Source organism: Misgurnus anguillicaudatus, chromosome 21 (assembly GCF_027580225.2).
Source record: "Misgurnus anguillicaudatus chromosome 21, ASM2758022v2, whole genome shotgun sequence".
Lineage (NCBI taxonomy): Eukaryota > Metazoa > Chordata > Actinopteri > Cypriniformes > Cobitidae > Misgurnus > Misgurnus anguillicaudatus.
Genome location: NC_073357.2, coordinates 3,999,988 through 4,016,371, shown reverse-complemented (window position 1 = coordinate 4,016,371; position 16,384 = coordinate 3,999,988). Strand labels below are relative to the sequence as shown.

General features: G+C 37.2%; 1 protein-coding gene across 1 annotated transcript in view; it reads right to left on the bottom strand.

Annotated features, from left to right (window-relative positions):
* The window catches only part of elp4 (elongator acetyltransferase complex subunit 4), a 96,637-nt gene that overhangs the window by 70,638 nt on the left and 9,615 nt on the right, over nucleotides 1–16,384 (bottom strand). The window contains exons 5-6 of the mRNA XM_055172618.2: nucleotides 13,262–13,395; nucleotides 5,283–5,367 (exon numbers count right to left, since the gene is read on the bottom strand). Of these exons, the coding sequence (XP_055028593.2) occupies nucleotides 5,283–5,367; nucleotides 13,262–13,395 (219 nt within the window). The remainder of the gene's footprint in view (nucleotides 1–5,282; nucleotides 5,368–13,261; nucleotides 13,396–16,384) is intronic.

Below are 16,384 nucleotides of genomic sequence, written 5' to 3'. Positions count from 1 at the left end.
TGAGGGAATGGTGCACGACCATTCAAAAACATGACTGGGGTTCTAACGGTACAAAGCTTAATGCAAATGGGTGAAGTTTCCCTTTAAATAGCAGTTGGACAACTAGTGATTGTTTAAACATTACAAATTCGTCCTTACGTCATCTTGCACAATTGAGTCACCAGTGTGACAAACGTTTTGATCAGAGGTGGAAAGTAACGAATTACATTTACTCACGTTACTGTAATTGAGTAGTTTTTTTGTGTACTTTTACTTTTTTGAGTAGTTTTTAAAATCTGTACTTTTACTTTTACTTAAGTATGTTTTGTTTAAAGTATTGTACTTCGCTACATCTTAAATCATATCCGTTACTGAGTAAAAAAATATTTTAAAAAAGCAAGGTGATAAAGACATGCAACGGATGATTGATGGGCGGGGGAACGCGCAAAAAGAACCATGGAGACGGACGAGACAGGTGCGCGCTAATGCAGACCCGCCTCAGTTCAAATCTTATGAAAGAAACCCCTGGTCATATTTAAGCGACCACTTTCCACTGACGCGAAGCGAGTGTTTCATTACTATGAAAGGTAGGATTCATGCTCTCGAGTACGAAATTGCAGACCGGGTTTTACCGCTCATTTGCACGACACGTTTTTAATACAATGCACATTATCCTCCACAGTCTAGCAGCTTCTCGTCAAGTCAAACACAACTTCAGAACGTCCTCGAGAATGCGCAGGTCATTAGACATTGCAGAGAGAGAGAGAGAGAGAGAGAGAGAGAGAGAGAGAGAGTGAGTGTGTGAGAGAGAGAGAGAGAGAGAGAGAGAGAGAGAGAGAGAGAGAGAGAGAGAGAGAGAGAGAATAAAGGTCTGACATCAGGTACCCAGGTCAGGGAAGCTAGACGACAAGAAAGTATGACATGGCACTCATCTCATTATATGCTCATTTAAACTAGATATATAGTTTAATAAAATAATGTATGTTACCAGCAATGCATCAATTACAGCCTTACTATAGTGATTGTATTTACTAGCTGCTGACCACCTTCAAAAGTGCATAACTCACATGTAAAATCATTAAATATTTCCATAAATGTTTCTTAGTTTAAAAAAAGCTTTTTATTTTATTAACTTTTTGTTATTGCACTTTCATTGTAAAGATGTTCCTACAATTAAAAACAACTAGTTTGAGATTTATATTCCCTTGTCGTTTTTGACTTATACTAAAATCCTCCACCTCTCCCCGATGTAAAAAAAGTAACTTTTACTCTGAGTAAAGTTAAAATGATTTACTTTTTACTTTTACTTGAGTAGATTTTTAGACAAGTAACTTTACTTTTACTTAAGTAAAATATTATTAAAGTAACTTTACTTTTACTTGAGTACAATATTTTAGTACTTTTTCCACCTCTGGTTTTGATGTTCTCATTCTTGCTTTGGTGCCCATGTGCTCTCAACCTCATCACATTCGGTGACCCTTTGCCAACGCAACGGCGCTGTTTGATGATGTCAGCTATGTTTCATCTGTCGGCTTTGTGACAGGAGATCGAGGCATTTCAGCCCAGGTATGCAGATCAGAGACACATTGTAAAGAATTAATAATACAGTACAAATATGTACAAGATAAAGCAATTAAAAAACTAGACTGGAAAGATTTACATCCAACCACATTCAAACAGAATAAGAAATATTTACAATAAAAATACCAGAAACCTATAAACCATGAGATTTGGGTACAAAGAAATGCATTCCTCATGATTTAATTGTACTTGTTTAATAACGCAATCATAAATTATTGTCGTGGCTAATCCAATTACGTTATAGGTCAAATGTTATACGAGTCACATGACAATGAAAACATGATATATATTCATACTGCATCCACAAATACTATATAGACAGCCTGACCTCATGAGAATTCGTATGAATTTTACGACTTGGCTAATTTCCTACGAGGCGAATCGTACAAAAGCATACAATAATCATTTAATAAAAACAATAATGAAATCCCACCCTTAACCCCAAAGTCACAGGGACAAAAGCAAATCATACAATATTGTACGAATGTGGTCGTACAAATTAATATGGATTATCCACCTTGTAAAATATGTACAAAATGCTATGAGATAGCGTTGATACAGAAAATACTATTTTAGCAATAAAGCAGTCGGTACTTCATCTAATTTAGTACGCAATTTCAGATGCAGCGAGTACAGACCTATTAGTACCGGATTAGTTTTACTAGGGGAACTCTGAGAAAATCATCCTTCTGTGTTTTTAATCGCTCATGTCTGTGTTTTCTCTCACGACCTCCGTAAAATTTACAGAACAATTTACCTGCTGTTTATCGCCGAACTCGTCCGAATGCAAATGTCTTTGTTTGGCAACAATATCTTTTGAAAACACGGTTCTTTTCATGTTTTGGCAAACGTAATCTGCCTTAAATTCTAATTAACATGCGTATATTGTACTTCCTGAGTGCCATTTATTCAGACATGGATGTTTTTCATTCCGCAATTTATTTATTTTTTTATTAAGACGAGACAAATCTCGTACACTGCTGAGACACTGTAACACTGTAATATCAGTATCAGGTAAGACATTTTTGTCCACTCCATAATGGTAATTGATAAAAATAATAATTTGGTATTAATCGTGATTTCTTTATTTTTATGAGTTTATTATAAGCAGGCAGTTACATAAAACACGTAAGCTGCTTTATTAGGATTTTTTATTTGATTAGTTGGTACATAAAATCACAGACATCGGAGGGGACACATTAAAACTCAAAGGTCGTTTGGAAAACTAATCCCATCCCATGGTCAAAAGAGCCCCATTTCTCCATAATATATTGAGCTCTCGATATGATTTCTGCCCTTAAAAGTTTACTGCACTTTTAATTGGCCACCAAATAAAATCAAGCAACGGTGATAGAAAAATCTGCAAACATTAAGTACTTTTAAAAATGTAATTTACGATTTTCTTGCATAGTATATAACAGTGGTTCTCAAATGGGGGTATGCTTCCATAATAACCTTGGGAAAGCAGCTGTAATCCACACAAAATCGATAATTCAAAGGTTTATTTTCAGTTTAATATATGAACGTCAATCTATTTAAATATGAAGAGTTTGGTTCCAAAACGCAATAAATCCATTTTGACAAATTTTGGTAAAAACGTGTTTTCTATACCAAGAAAGTGACAAGATGAAAACAACTATTTTCTGTTACAAACTTTCACATAGCATCTTTAGGTTATAAAAACATAAAAAATTCAAATCCATAAGTTGATTTTCAAAGATTTATTAAAAAAACGGATACTTTTTTCCACAAAATGCAATAAATCCATGACAAGTTTTTATTCAAAATGCTATAAATCTATTGAATCAATAGCCTATATAAATGTGCATTCATCTTTGCCATGTTATATTCATTTAGTTGACTAGTTGTACACACTAATTAAAAATATAAACATTAATGTCATTAATCAAAACACTTACTTTGTCATATTAAGATCAGTCATTGCGGTTACTTGACGTCCTCGCTTAACGTCTTTCACAGAGATCAGCTGTAAAATGTTTTTGGTCCTGCTCGATTTTCGTTGACTTTGAGTAAAATAATGGAAAGTTTTTCATAAGATCCTCTGGGGTCAATGTGTTAGCATGAGAAGCTTGATGCTGTCGGGAGAACAAGCACCCGTCTCCCGAGTGCCTCTCAGGGAAATTATTAGATGCTGATGGCTTACGTTTCTTTCCCATCACAGAAAACCATCACAGGTTTATCAATGCTATTAAAGTATTATTTTGTTTTGTTTGTTGATCATGAAGTACAAAGTAGATGAGGAAAACTAGGACTCCGTGGATTCGCGTCCGCCATTGTTTGTTTACATTGCGTGAATGGTGGGCTGTAATATCAGAAATGGATTTATTGCGTTCTGTAAAAAAGGAGGAGTGGCGTTTATCGCATTTTGGGAAAAAAGGGAGAAAAGATGACAGAATAACACGGCGGATATTGGATTTTGCGTAAAATTAAGAATTTACTTTTAACTACTGACCTGATATAATACTGATTTTGGCAGTAACTCATTTTTTTCAAAAATGGCGTTTATCGCGTTTTGGAACCAAACTTCATATATTTTTATGCCATATTTAACTGTATTTTAAAGCTAAATGTTGTTGTCTGGTTAAGGGGTACTTCAGCCAAAAAAGTTTGAGAACCACTGGTATATAAGACTGAAAATATGTATTTAACATAATTGTAATAAGTGTTAAGAGTTAAAATCAGATAAATATACGCTCAAAGAAATCTTCTAAGTGTGTTTCCATAATATATAATCTAACAATAAAGACATGGTTATACTTATAGCTTATTTTTTATTTATCTTATAGCTTATTTATCCTAAATTTGACCTTAATTTTCACTCGGATCCAGTTTGATGTAGAAAACTCTTCAACTGATTTAATAACACAATGCATTTATATAATTTAAGCCAATAAAAGCAAGTTTTAAAGACTCTAAAACAAATATCACTTTGATCCAAAAATCTTCATTTGTATAATGTATTAACATCATTAAATTAACTGATATCTTCTGTGATCTGGACACAGGGTTTGGTTCATCACATGACTGAAGCCACATTAGAGGCACATAAAGTTGAAAACTGATTAAAAATAGCGAGTGTAACCTCCAGCGGCCCGGTCCCACGAGCGCTTGGGCAGATGTAGTGCTGATGTTAAGACAGACTCTATCATGGGGCCGTTTCTGAGAGGAGTCCCGGAGGGGCCGAACTCCCATGATTCTCAGCAGGAGCTAATGAATATGAACAGACAGAGGGCATATTGCCCAGCGTCTGTCTTGGCCTGTTTACCACAAAACTAATAGGACTCAGCTTTAAAGAAGAGGAACCCAGGGGAACCCATTTCCCTTCAGAGAGTTATCTGAGCACAACATGGAGAAAGTGACATGAGGATGAGATGAGAAACCACAGAAAAAGAGGAATAAAGGTGGAAATAATAAACATGTAGCTTTTTATGAACCGCTTGCATTTTCCTAATGATTGCATGTAAGCAGCAGTACACATAAACCACAGAGAACAGCCTTGTGAAAACACAGCCTGTGGCACAACACCACCATTGTTTCAGAGGTGTGAAGGCCTTAGACCCTGTTAATTGTGCGTTTCGATGTAGCCTCTTTAATTGCTTCAGGGTCACCGCCGGTTAAAATTTCTCAGCCCGAGAGCTGACGGGTGGCTTCCTCTGAAGCAGAGAAAAGAACAAATAGCTAAATAAAACAAGTCCACCAACCTGCGGTGCGGATCCATCAAAGCCTTCCTTCCGGATGACCGCCTGGATGGACTGGAGGAGAGCGTGATAGGGTGACGATAACTGGCTGAGAACCACAGAGAACAACAAAACATACAAATTATACACCAGCACTGGGTTTGTAATAACTTAAGAGACACATTTGCATGTATTCATTAAGTAGATAAAGGAAACAGACGTAGAGCATTCTTTTATAACCAGGTAGTATAAAGTGATGTGAAGGTATCATTTTTAATATTGCTTCAGGTGAGGCACTAAAACAAACCCTTAAAGAGTAACTAAACCATAATCCAACTTTTTTTAGTTACTGATCTGTAAGAATGATGGTTTATTAGTGATGTTCATTGATTTTAGTAAGTTTTTTTGACATTTGGATATAAAGTGTTTCAATACTATAATATATGGTGTAAAAACGTCTGAGTGCTGCCCTCTTCAGGTTGAACGGTGGCTACTGCAGTTTAATTTTCCTATTGGATGTTGGGTCCAAAAAATGACTCATGACATAAGCAGGTTCAAGCTCACCACGCCCTTGTTACGATCTCACCACACACTTGATACGAGCTTAGTTCGTCCCCTCTATCTCTGTTGGGATCTGCCCACTTTTCTTGCATTTTTCAAATATTGTCAGGCTCTGACCAGGGGTTTAATTACGCTTTAAATTTAAGGAGGTAAGGGTCATACCCAGGGATTTAAGGGACGTGTACACCAAGGCGTTTACGCCTGCGGCTGGCATATTTCAATTGTTTCCAATGAAAGTGCCACACCTTTCAAAAACTTCAGCAGCTGTCAGGTGTTTGGCTTGGTGTTTTTCCATGGCCAGCGCCGATAAATGTTCAACTTTGGGCGAAAGGCTCAGCTCGTCAATGTCACTTTTCACTTTGTCGTCCAATCACATTGGAGAAGGGGCAGGACAAATACGTACATTGCGCGCATCATACAACGACGAATAAACAGCATAGAAGTATCATAATAACCAAAGCGCTCAGATGAAGAAACGCTGGCAAGCGGCCACAGATGGCGTATGCTTGCTGTTTTCAGCTGCGTTTAAATGCTTTGGTGTACACGCCCCTTATGCTAAGTTTACACAACTACAATAAATATAAAAAAATGTCACGTACACATGACAAGATTCGCATTTGCGCAGATCTATAAAGACAAAAAATACACTGTATTACGTATGCCAAGACATTAGATGGTGAAGAAACACTTCACGTCTGTGCACATACACATTCTTCGACAGAGCGATAAATACAAACAATCAAGACGGCAACGCATCAAGCTGTTTTGTTTAGATGGACGATGAGGTAGGTTTATTACTACAAGTGACCCTGGACTATAAAGCACCAAAATTTTGTAGTTAACACTAGGACTGGGACAATTAATCGTGTAAGTGCGCGTTTTCTCAATGAATACATTTTAATGTATTATGGAGAAATGACGGTACAACCGAAAGCAAGAGGGCGCTCTTGTGCACAAACTTCATTTGTGCACCAGAAGAAGAAACATTACAAACGCTATTCCAGAAAATGTGTGTAAGCATTTTTATATCTCTATTCTTCAAATTGATTCAGGTATTTTCATGATAATAAAGAATACTTTAAATGATTGTGTTTGACGAGTGTTGCTTTTTAAGTGTACATTATAAACGATTTAAACTCATATGATTTTAGATTGATAAGGACTTCCTATTGATTAAATAGCAATAGCAGTGTTTCCGCTATATACATTCTACCGTGGCGGGCCGCCGCGCATAAAACATCCCCGCCACGCCTGCGGTTGTGGATAGAAGGGATACAGCAAACGAAATCTCGCCAGATGAGCACTGTTTTATCCTAATCCTTCACCCAAACCCAACTCTAAACACAAAATTCACACGATTGTAGGATGTATTTGTATCTTATTTAGCCAGACTAGAGCCGCTGTTTTCATCCTAATAATCCTACCTCCAAATCTTTTCGGCATTTGCTGTATCCCTTCTAGACAAAACCCACGGCGCAGCTCGCAAAATAAAGCTACCGAAATGTCCGACCTGCCAGACTGGCTGTCTTAGAAATAAATTATTTTCTGGATTCGCGTTCACTCGTTTATAAATAAATCTCCTAAAATATCATAATTTCCTCCCTGGGTTTAGTTTCATGCACAAATAGATTTAAATCAACAGAGGATGATTAGGCTACGTCTCTGTTTTGAGAAATAATAATAAAATAAATAAGTCTATACGAAATATGCTACACTTAAAGAATTATTAAATTGACAAAACGAATAAAAAAGTATTTGAGTTTGTTCTTTTTTGTGACTCTCTAAAACCAAAGCAGCAGATCGAAGGCACGTCATGTTTTTAATGATTTTAAATAAGCACAAGCTTTTCTCCTTATTGTGAGTTTACACAAATAAAAATACATAATTTGAAGTTTCGAATGTTGTTTTACTATATCTTTATGACTATAAATTTAGGGTAATTTAAGGTGCAAGGTAATCACGCATATGATGTTCACCGGCGCATATACACGGACGCAGCGCAGGGCTGCGAGAAAAGACATGATTAAACTTTCGATTTAACATATTAGGAGTTTTTTGGACATTCATTTGTAATCACTGTACTCATATAATCAACTTATCAGGTCATTAGTTATTCAGAATATAGACTACAAGCGCAGCGCGCTGCTGACCGCTCAGCTGTCAATCTTCCGTTCTTCGACACTCACATTAGGTTACACATTAAATGATAAGATATTTGTCCAAAAACAAAAATCTAAATACTGAATACTGCTCATATGCGACTGAAAGACATTAATAGTCGAATCTGTTTGTAAGGAAACTTACATTATTCCCGTGGGAAGAGAAGAACGTTGGTAATAAAACTTGAGGCAGACTGTGAGACTGTTTTATCTGTTTTCAGACGAAACAGCACGGTCGGGGTACCTGCGGGTGAACCGCATAATATTGGATGTAACGGGTGTAATAATAGGCTATTCACGTGTCATTTGCGTTGTAGATGCAGGTCGGGACTCAATAGACAAGAGTAAAATGCGGGTCTAACATCCAAGACCAAAATTCGACTCGTTTTTAAATGGCCCGTGCTTATTTGTGTTTAAGATCTGTCTGAAGACCGTTAAAGGTTTCTATTCAACTGCGCGATTTGCGTGAGACCGGGTCGGGTGTGGAATAAAATTGCTGCTGATGATGTCGGATAACTGGTCGGGTGTTCGGTCAATCACAGCGGTGCGGATTATCAAACAGGACTGTGCGTGACTTTGCAACAGGGAACTGTAATGCTAAACACGAGCACGAACTTGCATGCACACTACATTAAAACTACAATGAAATATCCCAACTAGCTATATAACGTATTTTTAAGAAAATATGGTTTAGATCAAACATAGAAAAGCAATATGCTATAAATATAAGGAAAAGTAAATGACAGCATGAAAATGATAAAAAAATACATGTTAGTTTACTGTAGCCTATATTCTACATAAAAAAATAATGTACATTTATAATCATCATGGGCGCCCCCTGCCGCCACAGCTGGAAAAAATCCTAGAGGAAACACTGCAATAGTACACACACAAGCTGTGCATGAAACACAGAATCGGAGCCTTGCGATTCAGAATTGATTTCAGACAGATGTTTATAATGGGAAAGGTGATGTATCGTCACAGCCCTAGTTAACACGGTGACGACAAGGCATCATTATCAAAAATGTGCATATTTTGGTTTTCAGGACAACAAAATGTTTTCAGGACCGCAACATTTTGTAGTCTAGATCTAGTAGAGAACATATAGTAATTGTTCTTAAGTTATCACTATTGGGGTGAGATTTTACATTTTTGATCAAGTAAGGAATTGTATAGTTACCCGAAAGTCATGAGTTTTAAAGTTTAAAGCCTTAAAGTTGCAGAAGTGGAAAACATAGATCAGTTAGTCATTTATTTGTTTTATTATTTAAATATAAGTGTTCGAGGATTCAAGGAAAGTGCCCTGATGTAGATTATAATGATCAACACAGGTCAAATGCTGATGATATCCGTGTACACCTCAATTAATGGCACATGCCAGTAACACGAAGTGAGAATCGCTTCCATATCACAAAAGCCTGTTGACTCAGGTGGTAACCCTGGCAATATGTAGACGCGGGGAAATACGGCACTAATTAAATCAAATGAAATGAAATGAATTAAAAGACTCGTGCACCTCAGTCAGCTCCGGAGAGCCCCTGAGGTGTGCGGTGAGTTTAAGCGTGTATTAACGGGACAGTGACTCTCATGGCGGTGACACAGCGCTTCTATGTTTAATCATGGGTGAGATGTGACTTCCTAACAAGAGAGGTACAAACCCTTGACCTGCAACCATACTCTCTGTTTCTCTCTTATAAGACTCATTGATATTTTGGATGCAATATTATGACAACTGTGTGCCACTATTAGTGGCTATTACTTTTATAATGCAACACTCTTGACCATATTGTGCACCTCTGCATGATTATCCAGACACTTTACGGAGTTTTCAGTTGTGTTTCATTTAACTATCAACTTAGTCTTAGATGTTTCTATGAAAATTCCTTAGGGAATAAAACATAGAAATAGGGATGCACCGAATCCAAGATTCGGATTCGGCCGAATACTGGGCTTTTTGACGGGGTTCGGCCGAATCCTAGATTTTTTTCTACTGAACCGAACCCTAAGCTTGCGCTATGCTGGTCGAAGTCACACGGCAGTTGATTACACACATCGGATGCTAATGTGGAGATAAGCTTTTTCTTTCTGCGAGCCTTAGGGGCGGTTCACATTTCGCGGACGCACCTAGAAAAACGAGCGTTTATTTACAGTTAAAATTAAATAAAATGAAAAATACACTGCTGTGGACGTTGTTTACTTCATTACTGTGTTTTACTGTGTTAATGGAATAAGGATGCGAGTATGATTCGGTATTTGGTTTCGGATTCGGCCGAATCTTAAACAGTGGATTCGGTATTCGTCCGAACGCAAAAAATCTGGATTTGGTGCATCCCTACATAGAAACAAATAAGACAATTGATTAAATACATTAAGAGAGTAGATTTTAGAAGATTGCATTGAAAAATTATCTTTTTGGGGAAGTCTAATAAGAAATTTTGAAATCGACAGTAATATCGACTTGCAGGTTTGGCAAATGTGAGCTCAGGTTAAGAGATTGTTTTGAGGTTGTTCATTTGAAACTCTAATGGAGATATCTGCAAGATTTCTGGGTCTATTTCGTTCATCTGATATGCTGGAAACTTAAGAAAGTTTTAGTTTACTCTCCCTGTAATCCAGTGTTTGCATTGAGGGCAGTCTGGGGTGGTCCCGGACCTCCTATAAGCATTAAGGGTCCCCCATAAAGCCCAAAAAAATACATTTGGGGGTCCCCCACTATTTATTAATAATAAAATACTATATGAATATAAAATTCTTGTGCCGCGCTGCCACAAAGCCATACTGTCCCATTATTTGTCCCAATTTCGCAATAAACTAATCCAAAAGATTTCTGTCTGAAATAAATGTAAACTCTCAATGTAAAGTCTCACACTGTTTTCTGGAGGAACTGACAGAACGTTAGATTTAAATTTAGGATTGGGTTAGGGGCTTTAAAAAATTATTTTTAACTAATTTGAGAGGTAAAAATGGTTAAGGGTAATTTTTGGTTTCTTTGAAAAGTTGATTCAGGACCAACAAAAAATTTTGATCCAGGATCACATCTTACTTTCTGAAATTACGACGACCCTATAATGATTAAGGGGGCTTAGCTAGGGGACCCTCATAATCTTTGACAATTTAAACACTGCTAATCACATTGAGGTCTAGGAGAAATCAATAAAATGTTAAAGAGATCTCATGTTATCTTTCCGTTATGGGTGCTCACAACTATTTACATCCCAGCGTTCGGTCATTATAAAATTCCCATATGTGCATGCACTATTTCATAGTTTGATGAATGTACTATTACTCTAAAATGTAATGATAATAAACATGATCATTTGGTTTCAGCAATTTGTGTTCATCGGTATCATTAACCCCTCTTTAGATATTTCATTTGAGCCGGCGGCTATTGATAAACCCATATGTGTGTATTACGTTTAGGTTTGTATCTTTGTACATGGCAAAAAAACCCATGTATTTTCATTACTAACTTTTGATTAAAACCTGGAGAGGTGAGATAAAGCCTGTCAGAAATCAAGAGGACACGCCCACAGAACAGCAGCCCAGCGGAGCGTAATCGTTTAAGGTGTCGTCCACAGAGGGTAATGGCCGACAGGTGAGCTAATTAAGATCACAGCGATGAGGGTGCGAGGGGGACGGGAGGAGCGCGAGTCCGTCTTAAACAACACACTCCGCTTTCACCTGGAGAGCAATTTGTGCCAATTACGACACGTAGTGAAACGGAGCGATTTAACAGGCTGGAAACGGCAAGGGGCTTTTCGTTCTTTGAAGTGTGAAACGCAGAAAGACAATGAGGTTTTCTTTGCATCTCAAGACATTTGGTCTGTAATTTAACCTTGCTGATTAATTGATTTCTCGAACAGGATGTGAGCTTCACAGCGAGTCTGAAATGCAGTATTTGTGTAGGACTAAACTGTCTAAAAGCCACGCTGACAAAGCTAATGACTAAAAGCTTTACAACACCATTGTAAAATGCCATAAAATGATGATAAACCAACAAGCAAGGAAACAGAGAAGGATGAGCGATGCCAAAATTCCTAAAGCGACATCTACGATCACCCTTCATGCACAAGCTGTTCCACGGATGCTCTCGGCACACAGGAACAAGCTTACGACACGAGTAAACACCCCTCAATAACACGGCCCCTTCACTACGGTGCTGTTGTGCAGATAAACACTTTGAAGACCTCTCTGTTTGCAGACATAAAAAGCAGAGAGTGGCTCCGTGATGCACGAGCTCCAGATTGATTTGTTTGCACTGTGACTGTGCCGTAGACTTAAATGTAACCAAACTCTCAGGCATCCTCGCAACCATGAAACAACAGCATCGCAAACACCATTCAGAAAACAGCTTTTTACGAAACCTTTATTATGGCTGTAAACCTGTCATAAAATGAGTTTGCAGAAATATTCCTCGGAAACATGAGATCATCCCTGGGGAAACATTATTCTACTTAGAGATGTGGCACGATACTAAACAGACTGATAGATTGATACATTTTCATAATTTTAAAAGAAAATGTTTATTATTGACTATGCCTAACCAGGTGTCTCCATATCGCACAGGAACTGTTCAAGATCTTCCAAGACTGGTAACAAGGGTTAGGGTAAGTTAGGGCTTAAACATAGGCCCCCATACTGTCCACTACAAAATTTGAAGGCACTCCCACTCATAATTTATACCCAATAAAATACACTAGAGCTTGGCATAACTAGACCGTATAGATCGTATATTCATTACAAAAAAAAAAAAAACATCAAGAAATATTTAGATTTTTATTGATTTAGCTTATTTTTGTCTTTAATTTTAGGTCATCTTGAGGTCCCCTTGGAAGTTTATTGAGGCCCTTGGTTGAGAAACACAGCACTAGACATTCAGCATGTGAAATTTCTAGAGACCCCTCTGCATATGGCCATCAACCAGATATCACGTTCCATTTCATTGGGTTTTTTATCCACACATCGTGAATTTCGACAGGCTTGCACTGCTATTGTTTTTGGATATTTTAAGCGGTAAATAAAATATCATCTTGGATTTTCTAAAAAGTTCACTTGAGCTTTGTAATGCATTTTCAGTATGCGTTGAAGTCAATGAAAGTTAAGGGAATCGAAGTCTAGTGTGGCTATGGTATTAATCAAAATAGTCACTTTAGGTATTGATTTAAATTAAATTAAACATTTTTATTGTTTTGGAAGATGCAGCACTGTGGATATCTGGATAAAGTGAAAATATACCTTCAACGAGTTACTATTATCTGAGTAAAGTCCTTCAGTGTTACTCACCCTGATCCTGTAGTTGTTGGCGATTCTTGTAGTGGATAAAAACTGTGACACTTGACTGCTCGCCGAACCTCAGGCTCCATCGTCTTAGACACGTCATAGTAATGTCCAAACCTCAATGATGACGCTAATGCAGTCTAGAAGAGACAACAGTGAATGCATCAATATGTTCATGAAAAATCAATAAACCAAGTCATTATGATTTAACCATTTTTATCGTGATTTTATCAAGTTTACTTGATCTTATGACATATAACAGGTCTTAGTATCATTCATACATTCTGTTTGACAAGTTTCATAGCTTAAAATGCCCTCCTTTTCAATAACAAAATCATATTTTATCGTTCTCCGGAAAAAAATAAAAAATTGCTATATTAATGACGTGAACAAATAAATTTTCATATAACCTGCTGAGATCGATATGCATATACGATAAATGCCTTCTTTAGTGGTACAATCTTGTGCCTGTGAGATTGTTTGGCTGTCTGTAACATGAATAAACACACAATGTTTAAAAAAGACCACTTGAAAAGCTGTTTGAAACTGCCGTTTTAGCCCCAGCATGTAGCCTGTCAATCATAGAAGTGGGCTGGACACAGAACCATAAAAACGATAAACCTTTTGATAAACCATTCTCTGCAAGCATGTAAAAAACGAGGTCGTTCAGATTTCGCCTGTTTTGTGACATAGGTAGCAAGGCCAATTACAATAATACCACCCCCTTAATCTGCACTATCCAACCACGGCACTGACATTTAGTGCAGAAAAAGACAGAAAAAAATTGACAGCACACTTGAGTTTCAATTTCAACAAACCACCATTATGGTGATCAGTGTTTGAATTTCTTCAGCTTATTTGCATTTTAATTTTTGCTTGCACCTAAAACGTGTTAATGTTTACACACAATAATAAATTATTTGTAGGGTATTTTGAGCTAAAACGTCCAATACGCACTCTAGGGACACCAAAAGACTTATTTTACATTTAAAAAAATCTTATAATATGACCCCTTTAAACAAAAATACCACGGTTTCATGGTTTTGCAGTATTGACATTACAATAATAAAATGTGTTATTTTCAAATGTCTGCGTATACAAACAACAACTTTTCAATTGGACACAATACATTTTATTGTTAAGCAACAAATAACATCTATGCCAGGTAAAGATAAAGCCTTTAAATTATATTCTTACAAAAATGCAATATGTATGAAATGTAAACATTAAATGAATTACATGACTTAATGATTTAACTAAATTTGTGGAAACACAGCTCATACCTTGGAAAAGGTATCACAGAAAACTGTAGTGGTTTTGAAACATTAGGCCTCATTTATAAAGCGTGCAAATGCACAGATTTGATCATAAAGTGTGCGGAAGCAAAAATCCACGGCAAAGTCCATATTTATAAAAGCTGTCTTTGACGTGAAGTGCTTAGCGCCATGTCAGGGTCTGAGCAGATATGCGCACAGTTGCTTGTCCAATTGCTGCAGGTTTTTGGAATTATAAGCTCGAAAAGGATTTAATAAACATTGACAGGCACTCTTTTATATGTCAATTACATTAATTAGGCATTGTTTAAAGGTGGAAATCTGCAGAAATTTTCACGTCTGAAAGTGAGGCGTAAGTGCGTTTTCTATGCGATTTTATGAATCACTCGTGCACACTTTTAAGAAATGATCGTAAGATCAAATGCAGGACGTTTACTACGCAACATTTTTTAAATGAGGCCCTTTGACTCTTTAAAACCTTGAAACCAGTAATCGGCCCATGCCTACACGCAAATCATACTTTTCAATCAGAGGATGAAAAACAGGGTGGAAAAATGGTCATAAATTACTTAAAATTGGATGTTTTTGTTAAAAAAAAAAACGTAACTAATATTATCTATAGGGGAAAATAAATATTAATAAAAATGTCATGACCCCTTTAATTATTTAATCTATAGCATGATAACTTTACATGCAATAACTATGAATTATTTTCAATTGTAAATCTCACCAAATTTACGTCCTATGAATCTACTTCTGGGGACACAATTGTCCTTTAAGGTAAATTTTTGTAACAAACTAATACGACACACTGCATAATTTAGTAAAGATTTAAAATTAATATAAAATGTATAAAGTAAAAAGTGACACATAGTTTAGGACACGTGTAGATGTTACCACAGTTTCCTATACATAGACCTACATTATTCTCAAGTGTTTAAATGCCGCTAACTATAAAAGTAGAAACATTTTACTTACTAAAACTTTTTATTGACTACTGTGTACAAACCAATAGCTGATAAGTGAGATAATGAATGAGGATTAGGTTTTACACAAGACAATGAAATGTTAAAAGACTCTGTAACTTTCATGGTTTAACTATTGTTGGACAGTAGGAAACCCTGAGGATTCATTAAGCCATTGAGAACATAATTACTTTGTGACGAGACCAAGCACTCGGGCACAGAAAAACACACTTGCGCACAGGCAGATGTTTTCCTGAAGTTGCGAGGGGGTCTGGACTTTCCTCCAGAGTTTCTAATGAGGTACGAGGTGAACCTCTAATCTTCTCCTGATCTGGATCAGCGACTCTTGTGTGCTCCAGCACCTCCTTCGGAGACTGACAGCTTGCCGCTCATCCTCGTTTAGTGGGCAGGTCGGGTCGACCCCTTTAACGTTACGGGACGGGTTTTGACTGCCTGAACTTTGATCTGGTGTCTCCATTGAGAAAAAGTAAGGAGGGGGGCGCTCTATATTTAGGATGCAAATCCCTTACTAGATTTACTGGTGCTTTGTGAAGAAGACTGAGGTATGAGAAAGGTTAAGGAGGGTAAGTATCCCCTCGGAGACTGATGAGGAACGGCTGATGGAGAAACTGGAAGAAATAAGGAAATAAGTTGGAAAACATCCAATAAGAAAGAAAAAGTAGGAAAGAAGCAAAAGTCTTCCAAAAACGAGTGAAATCTTCAGGGAATCGCTTGTGTCCCCCCTAATCTCCATAGCAATCTGGATTATGGGTTGGCGGGAGGGGTCTTTTCTTAAAGCGGAAGAAAGAGGGGCGCGCGGACGCCACGGCGAGGCCTGTGAAGGGATTTGGGGGTGCTGAAGGCTGCTGGTTCATTGTAAAGGGTTTGAG